This window comes from Gossypium hirsutum, chromosome A02 (assembly GCF_007990345.1).
Source record: "Gossypium hirsutum isolate 1008001.06 chromosome A02, Gossypium_hirsutum_v2.1, whole genome shotgun sequence".
Classification (NCBI taxonomy): domain Eukaryota; kingdom Viridiplantae; phylum Streptophyta; class Magnoliopsida; order Malvales; family Malvaceae; genus Gossypium; species Gossypium hirsutum.
Window position 1 is genome coordinate 15,771,187 of NC_053425.1, and position 26,356 is coordinate 15,797,542.

The 26,356-nt window shown below is 35.0% G+C and overlaps 1 protein-coding gene across 1 annotated transcript; it reads left to right on the plus strand.

Annotated features, from left to right (window-relative positions):
• The first annotated feature begins 13,593 nt into the window (after positions 1-13,593).
• On the plus strand, positions 13,594-15,233 carry LOC107952276 (uncharacterized). Its single transcript, XM_016887542.2, has 4 exons — positions 13,594-13,969; positions 14,065-14,256; positions 14,343-14,501; positions 14,695-15,233. The coding sequence occupies exons 1-4, from the start codon at positions 13,594-13,596 to the stop codon at positions 15,231-15,233; spliced, it is 1,266 nt and encodes a 421-aa protein (XP_016743031.2).
• Positions 15,234-26,356: the final 11,123 nt, after the last annotated feature.

A 26,356-nucleotide genomic window follows, 5' to 3' on the forward strand; every position in this document is an offset into this window, starting at 1 on the left:
CCTCTTTGCTTTAGGGTTACCATTTTACAGACCATATTATATTCTTAGCTCATTTCATAAATCATGCCAATTATGACTTAAACCATCTTCAAGTGATTTGGCCACATTACACATATCCATTCATGGTGTACCGCATTAACCATCTCATGAAACATTCAAGCATATACATGCGCAATTAGTAGGTTTACAACCTACATCAATATGGACCATAACTCATGGCCATACACAAAATGAATAAGCATATCATTTAAGCCCTTACATTGGCTAGCCAAATGACACATATAACAAAATGACCAAGAATCCTATACATGCCATTATAACAAAATAAAAGTTTCTATATACCCAAACAAGACAAATTGATAGTGTTGACAATGCTTCAACCGTCTTCCAATCTTCACGAGTCTGCGAGCTCTACAAGACAAGGAAGATGGAAGGGGGTAAGTATTTACATGCTTAGTAAGTTCGGATAACGGGAAACTAAACTTGCCGGTTATTTAGCATACAATCATAATAGATATTTATGCCAACATGCATAGTATAATTTCCCTATCATATACACTCGACCATCAAGTTAGTCTCAGGCAAATACATTATAATATTAGTCTTAGATGAGCTCATCAATTCAAGCATTTCTATTCTCATTTCTCATTTTAAACCTGTTGAATTTCTCGGGATCTCGATGTCTCATTTACCATCAAATCATGCAAGGGATCATTTTAAATATGCACTCCCGTGAACCTCGCTCTTACGGTGGGATTACCAGTCCAGGCTAAATCCACCGTAATATAAACTCACAGAGCAATGTCGGGATTACCAGTCTAGGCTAAATCCTTTACAATGACATATACTCCTATGAGTTCGGATCTGTATTACCAGTCTAGCTAAATTCAGATCCTAGTCGACTAACCTGTCTAGGCTAAATCCATTTCAGCGCACATATTCTTCGGGAGGCTAGATCACTATAGGATCACCCGTCTGGGCTAGACCCTTTCTATCATTAATTCATTTTCGAGAAATCCATCAGATATCATTTTTATTCAACCAGGACATTTCATTGTAACATCAATTTTTTTTCATGAATTATCATATATTGTATATCAATATTATAATTTATACATGAACTTACATGTTTAATGTATTTAAAATAGTTTACGTTCGAGTTACGCGAACTTGCTTGGTAATTGTTTCGAATTCGTATTTTGGTTACTCCGAAACCTTTTGTTTTCCTCGGTCGACTTTCGAAGTTGGTCTCTTGGGGTCTGTATAAGCAACAATAAATTATCAATACATCACACTATTCGTTTGATGCCTAAATTTTACCCTTGGGCAAAATGACCATTTTTCCCCTAACATTTCACGTTTTTACAAATTAGTCCTTTAAGCTCGTATAATGAAATACATGTAATTTCTTAGATACCCAAGCCTAGCCAAAACTACCATAAACTCATACTAGACCACATTTTCCTCTATTTCACATTTCTACCACATAGTTTATACCTTTTACAAAAAGGTCCCTTAAGTCATTTCCATGGAAATCTACTTATTAAAAGTTGTTTACTATACTTTAAACTCTCATATTCCTCTATAAATCATCAAAACACAAGCATCTCATGCATGGGTAAATTTCTAAGTATGAACCCTAACTTGGAATATGGGTTGAAATAGAGAGTGTGTGTTACGAGGATTTCAAAAATACAAAGAACATTAAAAACGGGGCTAGGGAACACTTACTATTGAGCTTGGAAATGTTGAAAACCCTAGCTATGGTTTCTCTTCAAAATTCGGAAGCCATGGAGAAGAAATGGCTGAATTTTGCTTCCTTTTTCCCTTTTTATTAATTTTATTACCAAATGACCAAATTGCCCTTCCTTACTAAACTTTCAAATTTTTCCATGTATGCCCATTTTTGTCCAAAAACTTAGAAATTGGACAAATTGCTATTTAAGACCTCCTAATTAATAAGCCAAAGCAATTTCATCCAATTTGCTTCTAGAACCAAAGTTTTACAGCTTATTAAATTTGGTCCCCAATTACCAGTTGGACACCTTATACATAGAATTTCTTCCTGAAACTTTAACACATGCTTATTTTCATATCCTAGACCTCATAATAATCATAAAAAAAGTATTTTAACGTCGGATTGGTGGTCCCAAAACCACTATTCCAACTAGGTCCTATTTTGGGATGTTACATTTTTCCCCCTTTAGGGACTTTTGTCCTCGAAAGTCTTACCAGTAAACAGGTTCGGATATTGACTTCTCATGGCTTCTTCTTGTTCCCATGTGGATTCTTCCACTCCATGTCTATGCCATAAAACTTTCATCAAAGCTATATTCTTATTCCTGAATCGTTTTAACTTCTCGACCTAAAATCTTGACTTGTTCTTCATTATAGGTCATATCCGGTCTAATTTTAACTTCATTCGGTGAAATCACATGTGAGGGGTCTGATCTATATCTACGCAACATGGACACATGGAATACATCATGAATCTTTTCTAACTTGGAAGGCAACGCTAATCGGTAGGCTAGTGATCCAACTCTTTCGATAATCTCATATGGTCCGATAAATCTTGGACTCAGTTTGCCCTTTCGACCAAATCTCAAGACCTTTTTCCATGGAGATACTTTTAAGAACACTTTATCTCCAACTTGAAACTCAATCTCTTTTCTTTTCAAATCAGCATATGACTTTCCTATGCCGCTTTCAAGTAATCTCGTATCACTTTTACCTTTTTCTTAGTTTCCTTGATCAAATCAACCCCGTGAATCTAGTGTTCTTTGAGTTTTGTCCAATACAACGAAGTTCTGCACTTCTGGCCATACAACGCCTCATAAGGTTCCATCTTTAAACTCGTCTAGAAGTTGTTGTTGTAGGAAAATTCCACCAAAGGCAAGTATTTTTCCTAGCTACCCTGAAATTCAAGTACGCAACACCGTAACATGTCCTTGAGAATCTGAATCGTCCACTCAGACTGACCATCAGTCTGTGGGTGGAATGCCGTACTAAAACTCAACTTTGTACCCAAGGCTTCTTGTAGTTTCTTTGAAAATCTCAAAGTGAATCTCGGGTCCTTATCTGAGTTGATCGACAACAGTACCCCGTGTCGTCTTACAATCTCAGATATATACAAGTCGTTCAATCTATCTAGAGAGTAATCTGCCCGTACCAAAATGAAGTGAGTTGACTTCGTTAAAATCAACCACAACCCAAACAACATCTTTCTTTTTTGGGGTTAACAGTAATCCAGTCACGAAATCCATGGTAATCCTATCTCATTTCTATTCGGGGACCATCACAGGCAGTAATAAACCTGAAGGTACTTGACACAAATTCAAAGATGTCTCTTTTCATACCATTCCACCAGTACATTGTCTTTAAATCATTGTACATCTTAGTACTTCTCGGATGAATAAATATAGGGCTATCATGTGCCTCTTGCAAAATTTTTTGAATAAGTTCATCATCTTTGGGTACACAGACCCTATCTCGAAACATCAAGCAACCATTAGGACCAATCCGAAAGTCTGATTCAACGCCCGTCTCACATTGTGCTCTATTGACTTGCAAGCCACTATCATTGATTTGAGCTACGCAAATTTCTTGGAGAAAGGTCGGTCTGGCTCTTAACTCTGCCAAAACCAAACCATTATCAGACAATGTCAATCGTGTGTTCATAGCCCTCAATGCAAATAAGGACTTCCTACCCAAGGCATTAACGACACATTCGCCTTTCCCAGGTGATAATCAATTATCAGCTCATAATCTTTAATTAGCTCTAACCATCTTCATTGTCTTAGATTAATTTTTTTTGAGTCATCAAGTACTTCAGGCTTTTGTGATCGGTGAATACGCGGCAAGTTTCACCATACAAATGGTGTCTCCAAATTTTCAAGGCAAATATAATGGCAACTAACTCCAAGTCATGTGTTGGATAATTTTTCTTGTGCGGCTTTAGTTGCCTCGAAGCATAGGCTAATACTTTGCCCTCTTGCATAAGCACGCAACTCAGTCCATTCAAGGATGCACCACTATAAACTACGAATTATTTTCCCGGCTCGAGTTGCATTAAAACTAGAGCTTCGGTCAGCAACGTCTTCAATTTCTCGAAACTCTACTGACACTTTTCTGACCATTCAAACTTAATATCTTTTTTGCATCAACCTTGTCAAAAGAGTTGCAATCATCGAAAACCCTTTCAGGAAGAGTCGATAGTAACTGGTTAAGCCTAAAAAGCTTCAAACCTCGGTTATGTTCTTCGGCGGCTTCCATTTGACAATAGTAGATATCTTATTTAGATCAACTTAGATGCCTTCACCCGAAACAATGTGACCTAATAATCCTACCTCTCGGAGCCAAAACTCACTCTTGCTAAATTTAGCATACCAGTATTTGTCCCGTAAAGTCTGTAAAAAAGTTCTCAGATGTTCCGCATGTTTAGCCTCATCCTTGGAATAAATCAGGATATCATCAATAAATACAACAACAAACTTGTCTAAGTATGGCCAAAATATCCTATTCATCATGTCCATAAACATACCGGAGCATTCGTCAATCCAAAGGGCATCACAAGAAATTCGTAATGGCCATACCTCGTTAGCCAGATCTCAAATCTATTTTGGAAAACACAATGGCTCCCCTCAACTAATCAAACTCGGTTGGTGCCATATTGTACGGGGCAATAGAAATAGGTGTTGTTCCTGGCACTAGCTCAATACCAAACTCTACTTCTCTAACAGGAGGCAAACCAGGAAACTCTTCTGGAAACACATCTGGATATTCATGTACTATTGGCATCGACTCAATCTTCAACTCTGACTCTTTAGTATTCAGTACAAAAGCAAGGTAGGCTTTATACCCTTTTCTCATATACCTTTGAGCCATCATTGAGGTAATCACAACCGGTGGTGTATTCAACTCACTTGAGTCAACTCGGAGAACTTCCCCATCTGAACATTTTAATACAATATACTTGCTACCACAATTTACTGTCACATCATGAATGGTCAACCAATCCATGCCAAGTATTACATTAAACTCATCGAACGGGAAAAGCATAAGGTTAGCCAGAAAACAATGACCTTGAATCGTCAAAGGACAGTTCTTACAAACTTTATCGACTAAAATAGACTTGCCTAGAGGGTTCGACACCTTAATCACAAATTCCGTTGGTTCCACAGACATATTCATGCTAGACACCAATTTCATGCAAATGTATGAATGGCTCGATCCTGGGACAATCAAGGCAATAACATAAGTATTATAAAGAGAAAATGTACCCGTAATGACATCGGGAGCTGAAGCCTCCTCTCTATTGCGTATCGCGTAAGTTCTCACTGAGGCTCAATCCTCTGATTTTGCAGTAGTATCCTTGGAAACATTTCAACTGCCACTTGCACTTCCAGGATGTCTCAGAGATCTACCTCGAGAAATAAGAGTATTAGGCTTTGGGGCTAATTCTACCTCTTTATTGGCTCGTTTCGGGCAATCTCTAAGGAAGTGGTCAAGAGAACCACATCTGTAGTATGCTCCGCTCTTCATTCGACACTCTCTGAAATGAAATTTGTTGCAACTTTTACATCTCAGCTTTTGATCATCTACATTTCCCACACTAGTTACCATAGGGGAAGGAGACTTTGGGTTGTGACACTTGGAGCTTCTTGTTCTACCTGAATATCCCACCGATGTAGTAGAGCGTTCTTGTTGGCCTCTCGATTTCTTCATGGGGAAAGAGTGTGTTCTGCCACTAGATCTCTTACTCGAGACTCGAAATTCTCTCTTTGCTTGTTTCCTTTCATTATTGAGCTCTTCGGCCTTCTTGGCCCTATCGGCTAATGTAGCAAATTCTTGTATCTCGAGGATCCTAATTAACAACTTAATTTCCTCATTCAGACATTTCTTGAAGCGCTTACACATTTCTGCCTTCGTTTGGACCCACTCACTTGCATACTAACTTAGTCTCACGAACTCTCTTTCGTATTCTAAAACGGTTCCATTTCCTTGTTTGACTTCCAGGAACTCTTTCTGTTTCTGATCTAGAAACCTTTGACTGATATACTTCTTCCTAAATTTTGGTTGGAAAAATTCCCATGTGATACTCTCTCTTGGTGCCACTGAGGATATAGTCTTCCACCAGTGGTATGTAGTGTCTTTCAACAGCGACACCGCGCATTTCAAGCTTTCCTCAGGAGTACATGACAATTCGTTGAGAACCTGCATGGTATTCTCAAGCCAAAATTTAGCACGTTCCGAATCGTTATCAATCGTGGCCCTAAACTCTTCGGCTCCATATTTTCTAAGTTTATCCACTATGGCCTTACCAATTCTCATGGGTGCTATACCTTGTGGCACTTTTTCTTCAGGTCGAGCAAGGGGCAAAGGAGGTCGTAGTATATTGGGGCGGTTTCTTAGGTAATCCCCAAACCACTCATCCATCATCTCGAAAAAGGCAGTCTTCGCCTCTTCCCTGCCATCAGACATAGGCCTTCTACTACTACTAGAAGTAGCTTGCTTACAGAAGCTGGAGCATTGCTCTCGACTCCCTCGGACTCAACTTGGGCTTGATTGGAAAACATTTACTATATTCAAATACGATTATAAGGGTTAGAAGATGTCACACTATCATAACTTGTATAATGGCATGTATAGCTAGACTCGTTACATGCTACATTTAGTCCAAGGATCGACTAAATCGCAGCTTTGATACCATTAAATGTAACACCCCTTACCCTTACTAGAGACCAAGGTGAGGCACGAGGCATTACCAAACACAAACGTGGACATTCCGGAAAAACAGGTTATAAAATTTCATTTCCAATTTAAAATTAATCAAAAAAAATCACATTGTCCCTATTATGGACTTACGAGGTCCAAAACATGCGTTAAAAGTGGTCCGGGACTAAACCAAGAACTTAAGAAAATTTTAGAAAAATTTCTATGTTTAAACTTCACACCCTTGTGGAGGCAATGCACACGTCCGTGTGCTTTGGACAGGCCCGTGTCCTTCACCAATGTGGATTTATTTTTCATTTTGAACCTGCATGGGTTTTCACAAGGCCGAGCACACGCCCATGTCCCTCACACGGCCATGACACACCGTATCATAGCCCGTGTGCAAAAACCTAGACATTCTATTTATGACATCATCATTCATTTAGGGGCACATGGCCAAGGCACACTCCCGTGTGTTAGGCCATGACTTCCACACGGTTGAGACACACGGCTGTGTCTCTACCCGTGTGTTTACTACCATGCATACTGACCTAAAATTCTAGGTGCAGGAGACACACAGCCGTACAACACGCCCATGGGGACTAACCGTGTGTCACACACGGCATAGACCATGCCCATGTGTCTACCCGTGTGGACCTTTTTATAGGCTATATTCCAAGACTTTAGTCACCCTCAAACATTTATACACACTAATATGTTCCTTGGACATCTATCATGGTATAAATTACCTTTAAAACCTTCTTAACCAAGGTCATGCATTTTGCTTCGTGTCTCTTCTTAACCTATATTGATAGTACCCTTTTTGTTTTATGGTTACCATTTTACAAACCATATTATATACTTAGCTCATTTCATAAATCATGCCAATTATGACCTAAACCATCTTCAAGTGATTTGGCCATATTACACATATCCGTTCATGGTATACCACATTAGCCATCTCATGAAACATTCGAGCATATACATGCGTAATTAGTAGGTTTACACAAAATGAATAAGCATATCATTTAAGCCCTTACATTGGCTAGCCAAAAGACACATATAACAAAATGACCAAGAATTCTATACATGCCATTATAACAAAATAAAAGTTTCTATATACCCAAACAAGACAAATTGATAGTGTTGACAATGCTCCAACCGTCTTCCAATCTTCACGAGTTCGTGAGCTCTTCAAGACAAGGGAGATGAAAGGGGGTAAGCATTTACATGCTTAGTATGTTCGGATAACGGGAAAGTAAACTTACCGATTATTTAGCATACAATCATAATAGATATTCATGCCAACATGCATAGTATAACTTCCCTACCACATACACTCGACCATCAAGTTAGTCTAAGGCAAATACATTATAACATTAGTCTTAGATGAGCTCATCAATTCAAGCATTTCTCTTCTCATTTCTCATTTTAAACCTATTGAATTTCTCGGGATCTCGATGGATATCTCATTTACAGTCAAATCATGCAAGTGGTCATTTTAAATACGCACCCCCGTGAACCTCGCTCTTATGGTGGGATTACCAGTCCAGGCTAAATCCCTTACAATGACATATACTCTTATGAGTTCGAATCTGAATTACCAGTCCAACTAAATTCAGATCCTAGTCGGATTACCCGTCCAGAATAAATCCATTTCAGCACACATATTCTTCAGGAGGCTAGATCACTATAGGATCACCTGTACAGGCTAGATCCTTTCTACCATTAATTCATTTTTGAGAAATCCATCAGATATCCTTTTTATTCAATCAGGACATTTCATTGTAACATCAATTTTTTTCATGAATTATCGTATGCTGCATATCAATTTTATAATTTATACATGAAATTACAACTTTAATATATTTAAAATAGTTTACATTCGAGTTAAGCGAACTTACTTAGTAATCGTTTCAGATTCGAATTTCGGTTACTCTGAAACCTTTTCTTTTCCTCGGTCGACTTTCGAAGTTGGTCTCTCGGGGTTTATATAAGCAACAATGAATTATCAATACATCACACTATTCATTTTATGCCTAAATTTCACCCCCGGGCAAAATGACTATTTTGCCGCTAACATTTCACATTTTTACAAATTAGTCCTTTAAGCTCGTATAATGAAATGCATGCAATTTCTTGGATACCCAAGCTTAGCTGAAAGTATCATAAACTCATACCAGATCACATTTTCCTCTATTTCATATTTCTACCACATATTTTATACCTTTTACAAATAGGTCCCTTAAGTCATTTCCATGGAAATTTACTTAGTAAAAGTTATGTACTATACTTTAAACTCTCAAATTCCTCCATAAATCATCAAAACACAAGCATCTCATGCATGGGTAAATTTCTAAACATGAACCCTAGCTTGGAATATGGGTAGAAATAGAGAGAGTGTGTTATGAGGATCTCAAAAATACAAAGAACATTAAAAACGGGGCTAGGGAACACTTACTATTGAGCTTGGAAATGTTAAAAACCCTAACTATGGTTTCTCTTCAAAATTCGGCAGCCATTGAGAGGAAATGGCTGAATTTTGCTTCCTTTTTCCTTTTTTATTAATTTTATTACCAAATGACCAAATTGCCCTTCTTTACTAAACTTTCAAATTTTTCAATGCATGCCCATTTTTGTCCAAAAACTTAGAAATTGGGAAATTGCTATTTAAGACCTCCTAATTAATAAGCCAAAGTAATTTCATACAATTTTCTTCTAGAACCAAAGCTTTACAACTTATTCAATTTGGTCCCTAATACTAATTGGACACCTTATACTTAGAATTTCTTCATGAAACTTTAACACATGCTTATTTTCATATCCTAGACCTCATAATAATCATAAAATAATTATTTTAACATCAGATTGGTGGTCTCGAAACCACTATTCTGACTAGGTTCTATTTTGGGATGTTACATCCCTGGTACAAAAGTACTTTGTGCTCAATCAATACATTTTCCAACTACTACTCGAAGATGATTGGAAATTGTCTTAGCTACTAATTTATACGGCACATTGCATAGACTTATAGGTCTAAATTGAGTAATACTGGTAGGGTTAGAAATTTTTGGTATGAGCACAATATCTCCGTTTAGTTTCTGAAGGCAAAATTCTGAAACATCCTCACCAATAATGGGCCAACACTTTTGATAAAATAAGGCTGGAAATCCATCCTCTCTTGGTGCTTTTGTGGGACCTAATTCTGATAAAGCTTCCCGTATCTCCTTCTTTGTATACCTTGATGTTAACTTTCGATTGTCTTCTTCGGAAACACAACAATCAATGCCAGACAAAATTTGATCCAAATTTCCTTGCACAACTGTCAAGAATAATTTTTGAAAATACTCTCTATCGATTTCCCCCATCTCCTTATCTTCTTTTGTTATCCTGCCATCTTCAAATTGCATTTTCTGAATCAGATTTCTCCTTTTCCTCTAAGTTGCTTATTTATGAAAAAATGCAGTATTTCTATCTCCAAGTTTCAATCAATTAATCCGAGCCCTCTGTTTTTAGTAACATTTATCCTTCTCAATTTCATAATTCAACTGAATTTTAGTATCTATTATGTCTGCCAGATTTTCATCGTTTCTATCAGCTTCCAATAAAATTGACAATTTAGAGGTTAACACCTCCTTTTTAAACTTTCTACTTCTTCCAATCTTCTTTGCCCATCCCTCTAAATCTTTCCTCACATTCTCCAACTTATGTAAAAGATCCTCAGTTGAATTTTCCCAAATACTTTGGACCTCCTCTAAAAACGTATCTTCCAAAATCTACCAAGCTTTAAACTTAAAACTTTTAGCAATTTGTCTTCTTTTTCCCCTATCTGTAGAGATGAGTAAAGGGCAATGATCTGAAAAGGAATGAGTAAGGTGTTGGATTGGCGACTCAAGAAACAAAGATATCCATTCTTCAGTAGCAACACCTCTATCTAATCTCTCCTGAATATTCGTTTCTGGCAAGTTACCCCTCTCCCAAGTAAACCATCTTCTTGAGTATCCTACACCAATCAAGTTACAGTCTTCTAACACTTTTCAAAAAGCTTCCATCATTTTCTCATCTCTAGGTAATCCACCTTTCTTTTCAAACCCATATAGAATCTCATTAAAGTCCCCACAGACCAGCCAAGGGTAATCACCATTATTCCGTAAACGTCTCAAAAGATGCCATGATTCATCCCTATCATGTGTGTAAGGAGAGCCATAGAACCCTATAATTCTCAATTTTTTCCCATCATCTGTATCTTTAATTAACACTTCAATATGTTGAATTGAATAACTTTGAAATGTTATATCAACCGCCCCTCGCCATGCTAAACATAATCCTCCTTTGGAACCAACTGCATCTTGTAACAACCCAAATTTTAGTGATATCAGAATAGTGGTTTGAGATCACTAAATCTGACATGTGAGTTTAGATATTATTAAGTAAAAGTTAAGTGTGGTTTTAGAAATAATTTCGAATTAGTGAAATTATGAATTAAAAGAAATTTGTAGATTAAATAAGATAAAAACGAGGTCTCGAATTCATAAACCGAGTGATAAATATTTTTGTAAATATTTATGGAGTGTTAGTAAGTTAGTACTAAACTTTCGTTAAGAAATTTTAAGGTTTCGATAGTCAATTGGGTAAAAAGGACTAAATTAAATTAAGTGCAAAATTATGAAATGTGATTAAATAGCTCAAGTAATAATTAGAGGACTAAATAGGCAATTAAAAACCTATTACTGGGCTGGACGGCATGAGTGTGCAAGAAAAATAAAAATCAAGTGTGAAGAAGGGGCAAAATTGGAAATAGGGTAAAAATTAAATTATAAAATATGATATATTAGGTAAAATTTAGAGTTCTCTTTATTTTTCTTCATCCTCTCCAGCAAAAACACCATTGAAGGATTCTTTTAAGCTAGTCTCTCATATTTTTTCTACATATCAAGAAAATGAAGTAAATCGTGGAAAGGAGAAAATTCAATAATAGTCCCTGACTTTTTACAACTTTTGTAAATTAGCCCGGTATGTTCATATGGAAAATTTAATGTAATGAAAATATTATAGTTTTTAAGTATATTAATGTAGATGAATACTATTAAATTGTAAAAAAGTATGAAATAGTATTTAAGTAAAAATACATATTATTTGGAACAATAGATTTGAGTGCTTCCATTCTGTGACCATAATGAATTGACAGAAAAGATGTGATATGTTCTTCCGTATAAGACCATAGTTGGGCTATGGCATTGGTACAATGTGATTCGAGTTCCCGTATAAGACCATAGCTGGGCTATGGCATCGGTGTGATGTGATAATGTGATTCTGTATAAGACCATATCTAGGATATGGCATTAGTATGTTATGTGATCCGTGTAAGACCATGGCAGGGCTATGGCTTCGGTGTGTGATATGTGACAATGTGAAAGTCCATAGTTTACTATGGCAATGTGATAATGAAGCACTCAATTCCTTCATTTTTCCTTAATTTGACAATGAAAGTAAATGAGAAATGGCCCAAGGGAGTTAAATTTTTGAATAGCAACCTGGAAATTATCCAAATGAGTTTATTAATGAAATTGTGATTTGCATGATGAATTAGATAAGCTAATAGATATATGATTGTGTACAATATTTGGTAAGATTTGTGTAATTATGCCTATGAGCTTACTAAGCTTCTATAAGCTTACTTGTGTATGTTATTTGTTTTGTAGATTGACTTATATACATACGGAGGATCGGATCTACATCAAGGGTCACACTATCCAGATTTACTCTGATAGATTTTGTTAAACAACTTTTTGATTTATACGGCATGTATAGGAGTTGATTTGATAATGTAATTGTGTGAATGATTAAATATGTAAAGTATGTTAAATGTGATGTTTTGTGTTTGAAAATGAAATATACATATTTTGGATTGAAATAATTGATTGGTTGGGTTTTATTAGTGTATAATTGTGTTTTGGTAGAAGAAATGGATAAAAGAATGTTATTTGATCAAGATATATAAGTCAATGTTTTGGGCATAAATTAAGTGTGTTTGATATGTGAAAATAGCTTAAAAATAGTGAAAAATGAGGTTTTCACACAGGCAGGCCACACGGGCATGTCCCAAGCCACACAGGCGTGTGCCTCTATTTTCAAGGAAAATTTTTAAAAGTTCCCAATTTAGTCCCAAATCACTTTCTAAGCATATTTTGGGCCTCATAGGTCCATATTAATGACTTAAAGATGAAATTTGAGGAATTTTTAAATTGAAATACAAATTTATGACTCGATTTTATACGTTTATTATTTTTTAATTTAGGTAGCACCTCGAACCCTATTCAGGCGTCATATATAGGTGAGGGGTGTTACATTTATTGGTATCAGAACTTCGGTTTAGTCGATTCTCAAAATATGTATGATGTGAAAAGTGTCTAGAATTACATGCCATATAAATATGTGATAGTGTGATGTGTATGATCCGATCTAATCCTTGTTTTTATTATAGATTATCTTCGATTTAAAAAGATGTCAGATAGACCAGAACAAATTGAGCAAGAAGAGGTTAATAGCAAAGTACAAACCTCAGAACAAGGAACAAGTAGTGAAGTTCCAATTTTATTGATGTGAGAATAAGAACTCAAAAATATGATTTATGGATTCATGAATTAGTGGTATAATGAGAATGTGCGAGAAAGAAATCAGACTCAGCAACCTCCTCCCTCTATTTCAACATCAGTAGTACCCCTGGTTGCTCCTCCACCTCCTCCGACAACTGAATCTGGTAAACGTTCTCCATTTGAAAAGCTCAGAAAACATGGGGCCAAAGACTTTTAGGGAAGAACAGATGATGGCCCTGTCAAAGCTGAGTATTCGCTACAAAGTATAATGAGAGTGTTTAAGCAAATGGCGTCCTCACTAGATGATTACTTAGTATGTGTTGTGTCATTACTGAAAGAAGAAGCTTATAACTGGTGGGAAACAATAGAAGCTGTGGTACTGGCTGGGAAGATCAATTGGGAATTTTTCCAAAATGAATTTAAGAAGAAATATGTTAGTAAAAGATATCTGGATAAGAAGAAAAGAGAATTTCTCGACTTGCGACAAGGAAACAAGTCAGTGGATGAATATGAAAAAGAATTTGTTTATCTGAGCAAATATGCTCGAGATATTGTACCCACTGAGGAAGAAATGTGTATCAGATTCAAAGAAGGGCTAAATAATGAGATCAGAATGATGATAGGAGGCACGGAGATACAAGAATTCATTGTTCTAACAGATCGTGCTTAGAAACTTGAAGAAGTATTAATAGAAAGATGCAACGAGATTGAAAAAGTAAAAAATCTTTCAAAAGAAGTGCATCTAAGTCATTTTCAGCTTTACCAATAAAGAAATCTAAAGAGGAATTTAGTCGAGCCACTTCAGCATTGGAAAGATCGGGAAAGAGTAGACCAAGACAATCTAATTATAAGGCATCTGATAGACCTGCTGTTAGTGTGGGTAGTGTACAAAATACCCAAAGGCCTAAGTGCCAACATTATGGAAGAAGTCACTCCGGTGAATGTAGAAGTAAGTTAGGAGCTTGTTGTAAATATGGGGCCACGGATCACTTTATTCGTGATTGTACCCAATTACAAGTAGAAGAAGTGGAACAGCTCCTCCTAAAAAAGGAAGACGCTCTGGTCAGAGCAGTGCTACCGGGGCTACTCATTCGGGTATGAAGGATACTGCTAGTCGATCAGAAGTTAGGGCACCTGCTCGTACTTATGCCATTCGAGAAAGAGAAGAAGCAACAGCTCTGGATGTAATTGCTGGTACTTTCTATCTTTATTGATGATCCTGCGTATGCTTTAATAGACCCTGGGTCTACACATTCATATATTTGTACTATGTTAGCATCTGAAAAGAATTTTTTTGTTAAGTCTACTGATTATGATGTACAAGTTACAAATCCGTTAGGCCAAAGTGTGGTAGTTAATTTAATATGTCATAACTGTTTACTGAAAGTTAAGGGCTATGATTTCCCTGCTGATTTGATGCTGCTACCATTTCGGGAATTTGATATTATCTTGCGCATGGACTGGTTAATGAAACATGATATGGTAGTGAATTGTCGAGAAAAACGAATTAGTTTGAAATTTCAAACAGGAGATATTATTTTGGTTGAGTCTGGAAATTTGGATGATACGATTAGAATGATTTCATCTATTTCTGCTCAAAAATTGTTGCGTAAAGGAAATGAGGCTTATTTAGCCTATATTTTTGATACTCGAAGTTCTAAATCAAAGTTAGAGCAATTATCTATTGTGAATGAATTTATGGATGTATTTCCTGAAGAATTACCAGGTTTACCACCTGATAGAAAGGTTGAGCTTGTGATAGATGTGCTTCCGGGAACAGCTCCCATATCAATGACATCGTATAGAATGGCTCCAGGTGAATTAAAAGAATTGAAGACACAGTTGCAAAAGTTGTTGGACAAAGGGTTTATCAGACCGAGTATGTCGCCATGGGGTGCACCTATCTTATTTGTGAAAAAAGAATGACAGTTCATTGAGGCTGTGGATAGATTACAGACAGTTGAATAAGATAACAATTAAAAATAAATATCCCTTGCCTCGTATTGATGATTTATTTGATCAGCTTAAAGATGCTGCGGTGTTTTCGAAGATAGATATCAGATCTGGGTATTATCAGTTGAAGGTAAAGGAATGTGATGTACCGAAAATAGCTTTTAGAACTCGGTATGGTCACTATGAGTTCTTAGTTATGCCATTCGGTTTGACAAATGCTCCTGCTGATTTTATGGATTTAATGAATCAAATTTTTCAGCCTTACCTGGATAAATTTTTGGTTGTGTTTATTGATGATATACTGATCTATTTAAGGATAGAATCTGAGCATGCTCAGCACTTGAGAATTGTACTACAGATTTTGAGGGAAAAATAGTTATATGCAAAATTCAGCAAATGTGAATTTTGGCTTCATGAAGTTGGATTCTTGGGTCACATTGTGTCGGTTGATGGTATACGAGTAGATCCGAACAAGGTGTCAGCAGTGATTAATTGGAAAACTCCAAAGAATGTTACGGAAGTGTGAAGTTTTCTTAGGTTACCTGGTTACTACCGTCGATTTGTGAAGGATTTTTCAATGATTGCTTCACCGATGACCCGGTTACTACAGAAGAATGTTGAATTTGTATGGTCGGAAGAATGCCAACAAAGTTTTGATCAGTTAAAGAAAAGGTTGACAGAGGCTCCAATGTTGACTCAGCCTGAATCAGGTGTACCGTATGTAGTATATAGTGATGCCTCTCTAAATGGTTTAGGTTGTGTACTGATGCAGTCAAGAAATGTTGTAGCATATGCTTCTCGGTAGTTGAAACCACATGAGAGGAACTACCCTACACATAATCTTGAGCTAGCTGCTATAGTATTTGCTATAAAAATTTGGAGACACTACCTATATGGGGAGAAATGTTATGTGTATGTAGACCATAAAAGTTTGAAATATTTAATGCCACAGAAAGAGCTGAACTTGAGACAGAGGCGATGGTTAGAGCTATTGAAAGATTCGATCTTGTCATTGATTGTCATCTGGGTAAGGAAAATGTAGTGGTAGATGCACTTAGTTAGAAATCATCATTATTTGCTCTTCGGGCGTTAAATGCTCATTTGTCTGTTAATGAAGATGGTTCTATGTTAGCTTAATTTAAGGCAAAACTAGTATTCTTTCAACGAATTCGGGAGTTGTAAGATGAAGATCTGAAGTTGGTGCTGAAACAACAAATGGTTCAAGACAACATGAACTTAGAGTACTCTATTGATAATGGTGGCATGTTATACTATCGCAATAGAATTTGTGTCCCGAATAATCCATAATTGAATAATGATATCTTATCAGAAGCTCATAATAGCATGTACTCGATTCATCCGGGCAGTACGAAGATGTATTGTGATTTGAAGAAAATGTATTGGTGGCCAGGGATGAAACGAGAAATTTGTGAATTTGTAGCGAAATGCTTGATTTGTCAACAGGTAAAAGCAGAACATCAAGTATCCACGGGTTTGTTTCAACCTGTAATGATTCCAGAATGGAAGTGGGAACATGTGACTATGGATTTTGTATCTGGATTGCCTGTGACTCTGAAGAAGATTCAATTTGGGTGATAGTAGACAGATTAACTAAGTCAGCGCATTTTATTCTGGTCAGAATGGATTTTTCGCTTGAAAAATTAGCGGAATTATACGTGTAAGAAATTGTGAGATTACATGGGGTGTCGACATCAATTATTTTAGATCGAGATCTGAGGTTTACTTCAAGATTTTGGAGTAAACTACAGGAAGCTTTAGGTACCAAATTAAAATTTAGTACAGCTTTTCATCCTCAGACTGACGGGCAATCAGAAAGAGTGATTCAGATTTTGGAAGATATGTTGAGGTGTTGTATACTCTAATTCAGTGGTAGCTGGGAAAGGTATTTACCTTTAGTTGAATTTGCTTATAATAATAGTTATCAAGCTAGTATCAAAATGGCACCGTTTGAAGCTCTGTATGGAAGAAAATGTAAAACTCCGTTGTATTGGTCAAAATGAAGTGAATCAAAATTAGTGGGAGTAGATTTAATTAGGGAAACTGAAGAGAAAGTTTAGATTATTCGAGAAAGTTTGAAAGCTGCTTCTGATCATCAGAAGTCCTATGCGGATTTGAAAAGAAGAGATATAGAGTTTAATGTGGGTGATCGTGTGTTCTTGACAGTTTCTCCGTGGAATAAAATTCTACGATTTGGTAGAAAAAGAAAGCTTAGTCCACGATTTATCGGGCCGTATGAGATCACTGAGAGGATTGGTCCAGTAGCTTATAGATTGGCCTTGCCTCCAGAACTTGAGAAAATTCATAACGTATTTCATGTATCTATGTTGAGACGGTATAGATCAGACCCTTCACATGTGATTCCTTATACTGTGATAGAGCTACAATCAGATATGACTTACTCGGAGGAACCAGTGAAAATATTAGCTCGGGAAGTTAAAGAGCTACGGAATAAACGAGTACCATTAGTAAAAGTGTTATGACATCGACATGGATTGGAGGAGGCAACCTGGGAGATGGAAGAATCTATGAGATCACAGTATCCGCATTTGTTTTCAGGTATGAAATTTCGAGGACAAAATTTCCTAAGGGGGGAGAGTTGTAACGGCCCAAATTTCAGTGATATCGAAATAGTGATTTGAGATCACTAAATCTGACATGTGAGTTTAGATATTAGTAAGTAAAAGTTAAGTGTGGTTTTAGAAATAATTTCGAATTAGTGGAATTAAGAATTGAAAGAAATTTGTAGATTAAATAAGATAAAAATGAGGTATAGAGACCTCGAATTCATAAACCGAGCCATAAATATTTTTATAAATATTTATGAAGTGTTAGTAAGTTAGTATTAAAGTTTTGTTAAGAAATTTTAAGGTTTCGATAGTCAATTGGGTAAAAATCACTAAATTGAATTAAGTGCAAAATTGTGAAATGTGATTAAATAGGTCCAATAATAATTAAAGGAGGACTAAATAGACAATTAAACACCTATTATTGGGCTGGATGGCATGAGTGTGCAAGAAAAATAAAAATCAAGTGTGAACAAGGGGCAAAATTGGAAATAGGGTTAAAAATTAAATTGTAAAATATGATATTTTAGGTAAAATCTAGAGTTTTATTTATTTTTCTTCATCCTCTCCAGCAAAAACACCATTGAAGGGTTCTTTTAAGCTGGTCTCTCATATTTTTACTACATATCAAGAAAATAAAGTAAATCGTGGAAAGGAGAAAATTCAAGAATAGTCCCTGACTTTCTACGACTTTTGCAAATTAGCCCAGGTAAGCTCATATGGAAAATTTAATGTTTTGTTATGAAAATATTATGGTTTTTAAGTATATTATTGTACATGAATACTATTAAATTGTAAAAAGTATGAAATAGTATTTAAGTAAAAATACATATTATTTGGAACAATGGATTTGAGTGCTTCCATTCTGTGACCGTAATGAATTGACGGAAAAGATGTGATATGTGCTTCCGTATAAGACCATAGCTGGGCTATGGCATCAGTGTGATGTGATAATGTGATTTCGTATAAGACCATATCTAGGATATGGCATCGGTATGTTATGTGATTCGTGTAAGACCATGGCAGGGCTATGGCTTCGCTGTGTACTGTGTGACAATGTGAAAGTCCATAGTTTACTATGGCAATGTGATAATGAAGCACTCAATTCCTTTATTGTTCATTAATTTGACAATGGAAGTAAATGAGAAATCGGCCCAAGGGAGTTAAATTTTGTGAATAGCAACCTGAAAATTATCCAAATGAGTTTATTAATGAAATTGTGATTTGCAGGATGAATTAGATAAGCTAATAGATATATGATTGTGTACAATATTTGGTAAGATTTATGTAATAATGCCTATGAGCTTACTAAGCTTCTATAAGCTTACTTGTGTATGTTATTTGTTTTGTAGATTGACTTATATACATACGGAGGATCGGATCTACATTAAGGGTCACACTATCCAGATTTACTTCGGTAGATTTTGTTAAACAACTTTTTGATTTATATGGCATGTATAGGAGTTGATTTGATAATGTAATTGTGTTAATGATTAAATATGTAAAGTATGTTAAATGTGGTGTTTTGTGTTTGAAAATGAAATATACATATTTTGAATTGAAATAATTGATTGGTTAGGTTCTATTAGTGTATAATTGTGTTTAGGTACAAGAAATGGATAAAAGAATGTTATTTGATCAAGATTTATAAGTCAACATTTTGGGCATAAATTAAGTGTGTTTGATATGTGAAAATAGCTTAAAAATAGTGAAAAATGAGATTTTCACACGGGCAGGCCACACGGGCGTGTGCCCCTATTTTCAAGGAAAATTTTTCAAAGTTCCCGGTTTAGTCCCAAATCACTTTCTAAGAATATTTTGGGTCTCGTAAGTCCATATTAAAGACTTAATGATGAAATTTGAGAAATTTTTAAATTGAAATATAGATTTATGACTCGGTTTTATACGTTTATTATTATTTAATTCAGGTAGCACCTCGAACCCTGTTCTGGAGTCGGATATGGGCAAGGGTTGTTACACATCCACTTCCACTTCATAATGAAAACCACAACTACGTCAAACTTTCTCCATCTGACTACTATTTAATTTTGTCTCCATAAAGAAAACCATATGGGGACTTTGTAACCTTAGCTTATGTCAAAGTCTTCAAACTGTCTGTGGATTCCCCAGGCCACGGACATTCCAGTCAATATTTTCATTGCGTCCTGTCGGCTTGTCTTTTGGCCCGATGATAAGTGGTTGATTTTTGGTATCCTCTTATTTCTATTTGCCATAGTACTAGTCTCTTCAATCTCTCCTCTAGCACGTTTTTTGCCTTCTTCCCCCATTAACACATTATCTTCTAAGTCATGGTCCAAAACGTTTTGGAATTGACTAGATACGAAGTTTCCCCCCCCCCCAAGCTGTGAAGATGTCATTCTTCCTTCTAACCTGAAACCCAGTATAGGGTCAATTATCTTTATGCTTTCATCTTCTTTAGTGATTTGCCCCACTTTAAATCCTTGGTTTTGTCCTTCACCATTTACCCCACAAAACACTCTCCCTTCCTCTCTTAGCCAAACCCTATTCATTGCTTAAGCTCTCCTTGATTGGGCACGTAGAGTTAGGTCCCAATCCATCTTAGCAACTTCCACCCCTAACATCATCTTTGCTTCACAAAAGGAATCACTATGCCCTAACTTGCCACAATAAAAACAGGATAAATTAGCCATGGTGCTCTTCATTGCTAGAAAATGTATGATACTGGCTGTTAAAAAACACCCCACCAAGCAGAAATGCTCCTCTTCCCTTCTTGAACCCGGATCTGCTTGTAATTACAAAAATGCTTCTTCCTCTTCATCAAGGGATAATCCAACAAACTCCGTTTCCATTGATTCGAATAAACAATCTATGCCTTGATAACTTTTGCTAATAACTCCAATAAATTTGCACCAACTATAGCTACCAACATAAGAGAACGGAATGAAATAACAAAGAAAAACCTAGAAAAAATCGTGTGAAGAGGCAGGCAAAAGCGTGCTAGGGTAGCAGACAAAAAAAGTCGTCCTGATAACTATTTTTTTAAGATACTTAAACTATTTGTTTGTTATTGATTTTGGTTAAAAAATTAATGGTGCTAAAATAAAAAAACAAGTGGCACATCCAACTAATGAAATGTGCTTCGTGACACTCTTTTACACATAACAATTGATTATGTGATATCCTTTAATATATCTAAAAAATGATATATATTAAATATATATACAATTAAAAAATATAGATAATTCATTAAATTTAAAAATTCATATTTTTATAACATATAAATTATATAAATTTTAAAAAATTAAGAAAATTAAATTAACATATTTAAATAAATATATATAAAATAAAAAGTTCTAAAATATGTATATAAATTTTAAAAAATTCTAAAAGAATATATAAATATTAAAAAATAAGAGATATTTAAAACTTTGGAAAATTACTGAAAATGAAAAAAATTCAAAAATAATATATTTTTGGAAATAAAAATATATAAATATATAATTTTTTAAAAAAATTAAAAATATATTTTTCAAAAAATGAAAATATTTAAAAATATATTTAATTTCTAAAAAATATTTAAATTGAAAAAAAAATTAGAAAACAATTAAAAGTTCACCGTCAAAGCTTATTAATTGTTAGTCAAATAAAAAATTGTTGGTTAAATTGGTCAACAACGATCAATGCATAGTTAAGGTTCACGTTAATAATTGATGGTCACATGGTTGATGATATGAAAAAGGACAGATATGTGGCACATTCTTATTGATTGGTATGTCACTTTTATTTTAAAATACCGTTAATTGCTTGGACTAAAATCTATAATGAAGAAATAATTTAGGTACCAAAATGGAGGAAAAAAATTGAAGTACTAGATGAAGAAAACATGTATATTTTCAAGGCCAACTTGTAATCCAAGCCATCAAATTTATAAGTTATGTGCCCAAATACCTTAATTATGTGATATTAAATTTACTAAAATTATTATACCATATTTGAAGAGGATTAGTTTAATACCCAATCCAATTAAAATCCAACTATCTTTTTAAGATTTCTAACTAACTTTTGTAAGTGAAAAACAAAATATGAGATTAAAAGAAAAGTAGAGAGTGTCGGTTTTACTTGAGGCAAACAAAGAGAAAAAAGAATTCGTGAAAAAGAATAAAAAAGATAAAAAAGATAAAAAAAATTGTTAACCAAATTTAAAGAGGAATGGTGAATATTTAAATGGAAGGATTAAAGTAAGTAAAACTCCTTTTTTTTACAAAGAAATCATTTTAATATATTGTGAGAATGTGGATGAAAATTATTGATAGAAAACTTATAAAAAGTTCCAAGATTTTTCTTGATTGATTGGGAAAAACTCTAGTTTTGTTCTATCATTGGTTTTGAGAAAATGAAAATAGTTGAGTGAATTTAATAGCTAGTAAATGAATGATTTTAAAATTTGTGTAAATATATAAGAATTTGTAAGTAATTGTTTTTTATTACTACCATTTATATCAAGAGTAGTTTTAGGAAATATCGTTCTTTGCAGGAGTACCCATTGGGAAGAACTATTTTTGGGAATAACACTATGTTGGGAATGTTGGGGAGTTAACCTTGTAAGGTTGGTAAGATTCTTAGGTTTCTTTACTTTTGGGATGTCTTGGAGAGCCTCATTTGGAAGTTCAGATACTAAAATTGTTAATAAGTTAACTTCTTAACCTTTCTTTGGAATATAAGTGTTTCCTTATTATTTCTTCACCGAGCAAACGATGGGTTTGCGTTTAAAACCTTTCCTGCCAAAATATTTTATGTGGATGTAACTTTCATGTAATCTTCATTATATCCACTATCTATACAACTTACCTCCCATTATCTATGTTCAAGTAACATCTCCTATTTCCATTATCCACCTTTTTAGCACATCTATTCCCACTTTCTCATTATAATCGTTCTTTAATAACTTTCTTTCTAAGGCCAAATTTTTTTTAATCTTTTGGGTAAAATTAAGCACTCTAAAATTCTCTTTGCAACTTTCTCTCAACAATAGTGACAACCACCATTATTTTTGTTTAGGTTTTTATTTATGTATTTGAAAGAATTACACAATTTCACTTCCTTTAAATAAATCTTTAAAGATGATATTTATGTAGCATTATTTTACACTGGACCTATAAAATCCAAAATAAGAGAATGGGCACACGCGCATGAGAGCTGAGCTCGAAAGCTTAGTTTAGTTCAAACGGGCTGATTCCCCCTACGCATAATTCTAGGCCCAAGTTCAGTTTTGCTTTTTTCATTTGTTCCCTTTTATTTTATTTTGCTAATTAGTCAAATAAAGCTCCTTGATTTTCTACCAGAATCAAATTTTCTAACATTATTAACCTTCAGTTTTACAATAACCTTAAGGATATTATTGATCAAAATGTTGCTGTCAATATCCTAGCTTTTGTAGATGTTTCTGCCAACTTTCCTACCAACCACCCTTCAACCAATCTTGCGCATGTTCCCCTTACCGTTGCCTTTGTCTTGATGATTCCTATTTTTTTTGTATGCTAGTCTATTCCTTGATATCTCTAAGATCGAATATTTGGACTGTAACAATTTCAAGTGCTGGCAAGAACATATTTTCTCTTTCCTTGACATGCATGAGTGGTTTTTGCTCTGACAGAGAAACCATCATTCGATTCCTCGAATAGTAGATTAAATTGTGGGTTTATGCCAACAAGGTATGTAGACATATTATCATTTCCATGCTTTCAAATGAAATTTTTGATGTTTATTGTTTGTATGAAGAAGCGAAAGAGATATAGGATAACATGATTATCAAGTGCACTGTTGAGGATGCTAGGAAACAAATTTTTTTTATAAGAAAATAGTACTGGTGGGAGATGTATGATTACAAAGACATGAAGATGAAAATCAATGAGTACCAAAAGCTTTTGGAAGATTTGAAAACTGAGAACATCACTTTTTTGAAAGAGTTCATGGCCGGTTTACTGACTAAAAAGTTGTCACCTTCATAGAATGACTACAAATAACAACTCAAACACAAATATAAGAAAATTTCTTTGAAGGACTTAATCATTCACATGATTTGTAAAGAAGCAACAATTTCCAAGAGAAAAGAGATTATTATACTTTCCAACCTAATTTGTGGTAAGTCGAAGAGATGTATGGCTAAAAAACATAGTTATAAACCTCAAATTCAACACCCTACCCTCAATATCAAAGAAAACTATTTTGTTTGTGGGAAACCAGGTTATACACTTTAATATAGACTCCAAAAGGGGAAAAATGGTAATCATGCTTGGCTAAATGTCAATCTGGTTGAAGTAGATGATATTATTGCATCTTTTATTTCCCAATCGAACATTGTAAAAAATGTAAAAGAATGAGTGTTAGAATCTAGTACCACAAGGCATATTTGTGACAATGAAAATGCATTTGCCTCCTATTCCTAAGTGAAGAAAGGGGAAGAAACAATCTATCTTAAGGACTCACGAACTACTACAGTGTTTGAGAAAGGCAATGTCATGTTAAAACTTACTTTTGGGAAAATCCTCACCTTGAAAGATGTACTATATGTTCTAGAGATGCATACCAAGCTAGTTTCAATTAGATTATCAAGGAAAGTTTGTAACACCCCGTACCCGAGACCGTTGCCGAAGTCGAACACGAGGTGCTAACAGACTTAATTCATTTATTTTCACAGACCATTTTAAAAATTTCCAGACAAGCTGGCTAACTGCGTCACTGTCACCTTAAAAATCATATCTTGAGTTCCAAAACTCGAAAACCAGTTTTGTAAATTTTATCTGAAACTAGACTCATATATCAATCCAAAAATTTTTTTTCTAGAATTTTTGGTCGAGCCAATTGGTACATTTTATTAGTTAAAGTCCCCCCTGTTTCAGGGTTCGACTACTCTGACCTTCATGCATTACGACTTAGATATCTCCTTGTACAGGGCTTCAATACTTATTCTGTTTATTTATAAAGAAACTAGACTCGAAAATGAATCTGTACATATAGGTCATGACTTCTAATTATCTCTGGTTAATTTATAGTGAATTTCCAAAGTCGGAACAGGGGATCCAGAAATCGCTCTAGCCCTGTTTCACGAAAACTTAAGCATCTCATAAAATACGGCTCATATGATCGTTTTGTTACTTTCATATGAAAATAGATTAATCAAGGTTCAATTACATAATTTATTCACTATTTAATTCCATTCCTACTATTTTTAATGATTTTTCAAGTCTACACTACTGCTACTGTCAGCATCTGTTTTTAAGGTAAACTTTACCTATTTCATGGTTTTCCATGAATCAACTAGAATTTGTCATACAAAGCACCAAAATGATCATGATTAACCATTCCAATGGCTAATCGTTACCAAACATTTCCATACCTCTCAATGAACAACATACAAAACGATTATAATGCTATGCTCAAAGTATATATAAGCCATTTTCGCATGGCTATCCAAATTTATACAAAACCAAAGGGTACATGACCAACAACAAAAAGGGTAGTCCTATACATGCCATTTTCAGAGTTCAACCAAAAGTGTACCAAAAGGGCTTTGATAGTGTGGAAGACTTCGACTTCGACAATCCCGAGTCCGATAGCTGACGAACCAAAATCTATAAAACAGAGATTCAAAGAACGGAGTAAGCATTTAATGCTTAGTACGTTTTGAGCAATGAAATTAGGCACAACTGAAGTATAGCATTCATATAACTAAACGGATAATTTCATATACACATATTCTCAAAAATCAGTCCTACTTCACATTTCCAACCCTCATATTCACACATAAGGGATCAACTTAACCAAAGGCCGGAAGCTCATTAATTGACTGAGCGTATACGAAACGTACCTCATCGTTGGGATTTTACGAGCGTATTAATTGAAATTGTTACAGCAAGATCGCTCATTCCCAAGCCAAGTACCTTCAGAATTTAGCCGGATATAGCTACTTGCTCAAATGCCTTCGGGACTTAGCCCAGTTACAGTAACTCGCACAAATGCCTTCGGGACTTAGCCCGGTTATAGTAACTCACACAAATGCCTTCGGGCTTAGCCCGGAATTAGTCACTAGCACAAATGCCTTCAGGACTTAGCCCGGTTATCATCCGAATATCCATGCACATATCAATAAATCATGACACATCTATATTTCATTTTCATAACTAGAATTCAAACACAAGTGACTTATCAAGCATTATCATTTTCGGCTCAATAGTTACATACAAAGAGCATGATTTTGATTTACTTAAAACATGATCTAATCAAATCATAATCTAAGATCCATTACTCAAAAACTTACCTCGGATGTTGTCGAACGATTTCGACGGCTATTCGATCACTTTTTCCTTTCCCTTATCCAACTTTGGTCCTCTAAGCTCTTGAGCTAATTCAAACAAATTTAACTTATTAAAGTCTCATTATGCTAGCTTATGGCCGAATATGACAAGGAGTTTGATAGGTCATATGGCCACCTTTAGCTCAAATACAAAATGGTCATACGCATTTTTAATC

Excerpts from the sequence above, each read along its gene's own strand:
- LOC107952276 (XM_016887542.2), top strand. The coding sequence starts at position 13,594 with ATGGCGTCCTCACTAGATGATTACTTAGTATGTGTTGTGTCATTACTG. Across the intron at positions 13,970-14,064 it reads ATTCATTGTTCTAACAGATC|CTTTACCAATAAAGAAATCT; the intron begins GTGCTTAGAAAC and ends AGTCATTTTCAG. Across the intron at positions 14,257-14,342 it reads TCACTCCGGTGAATGTAGAA|CTCCTCCTAAAAAAGGAAGA; the intron begins GTAAGTTAGGAG and ends GAAGTGGAACAG.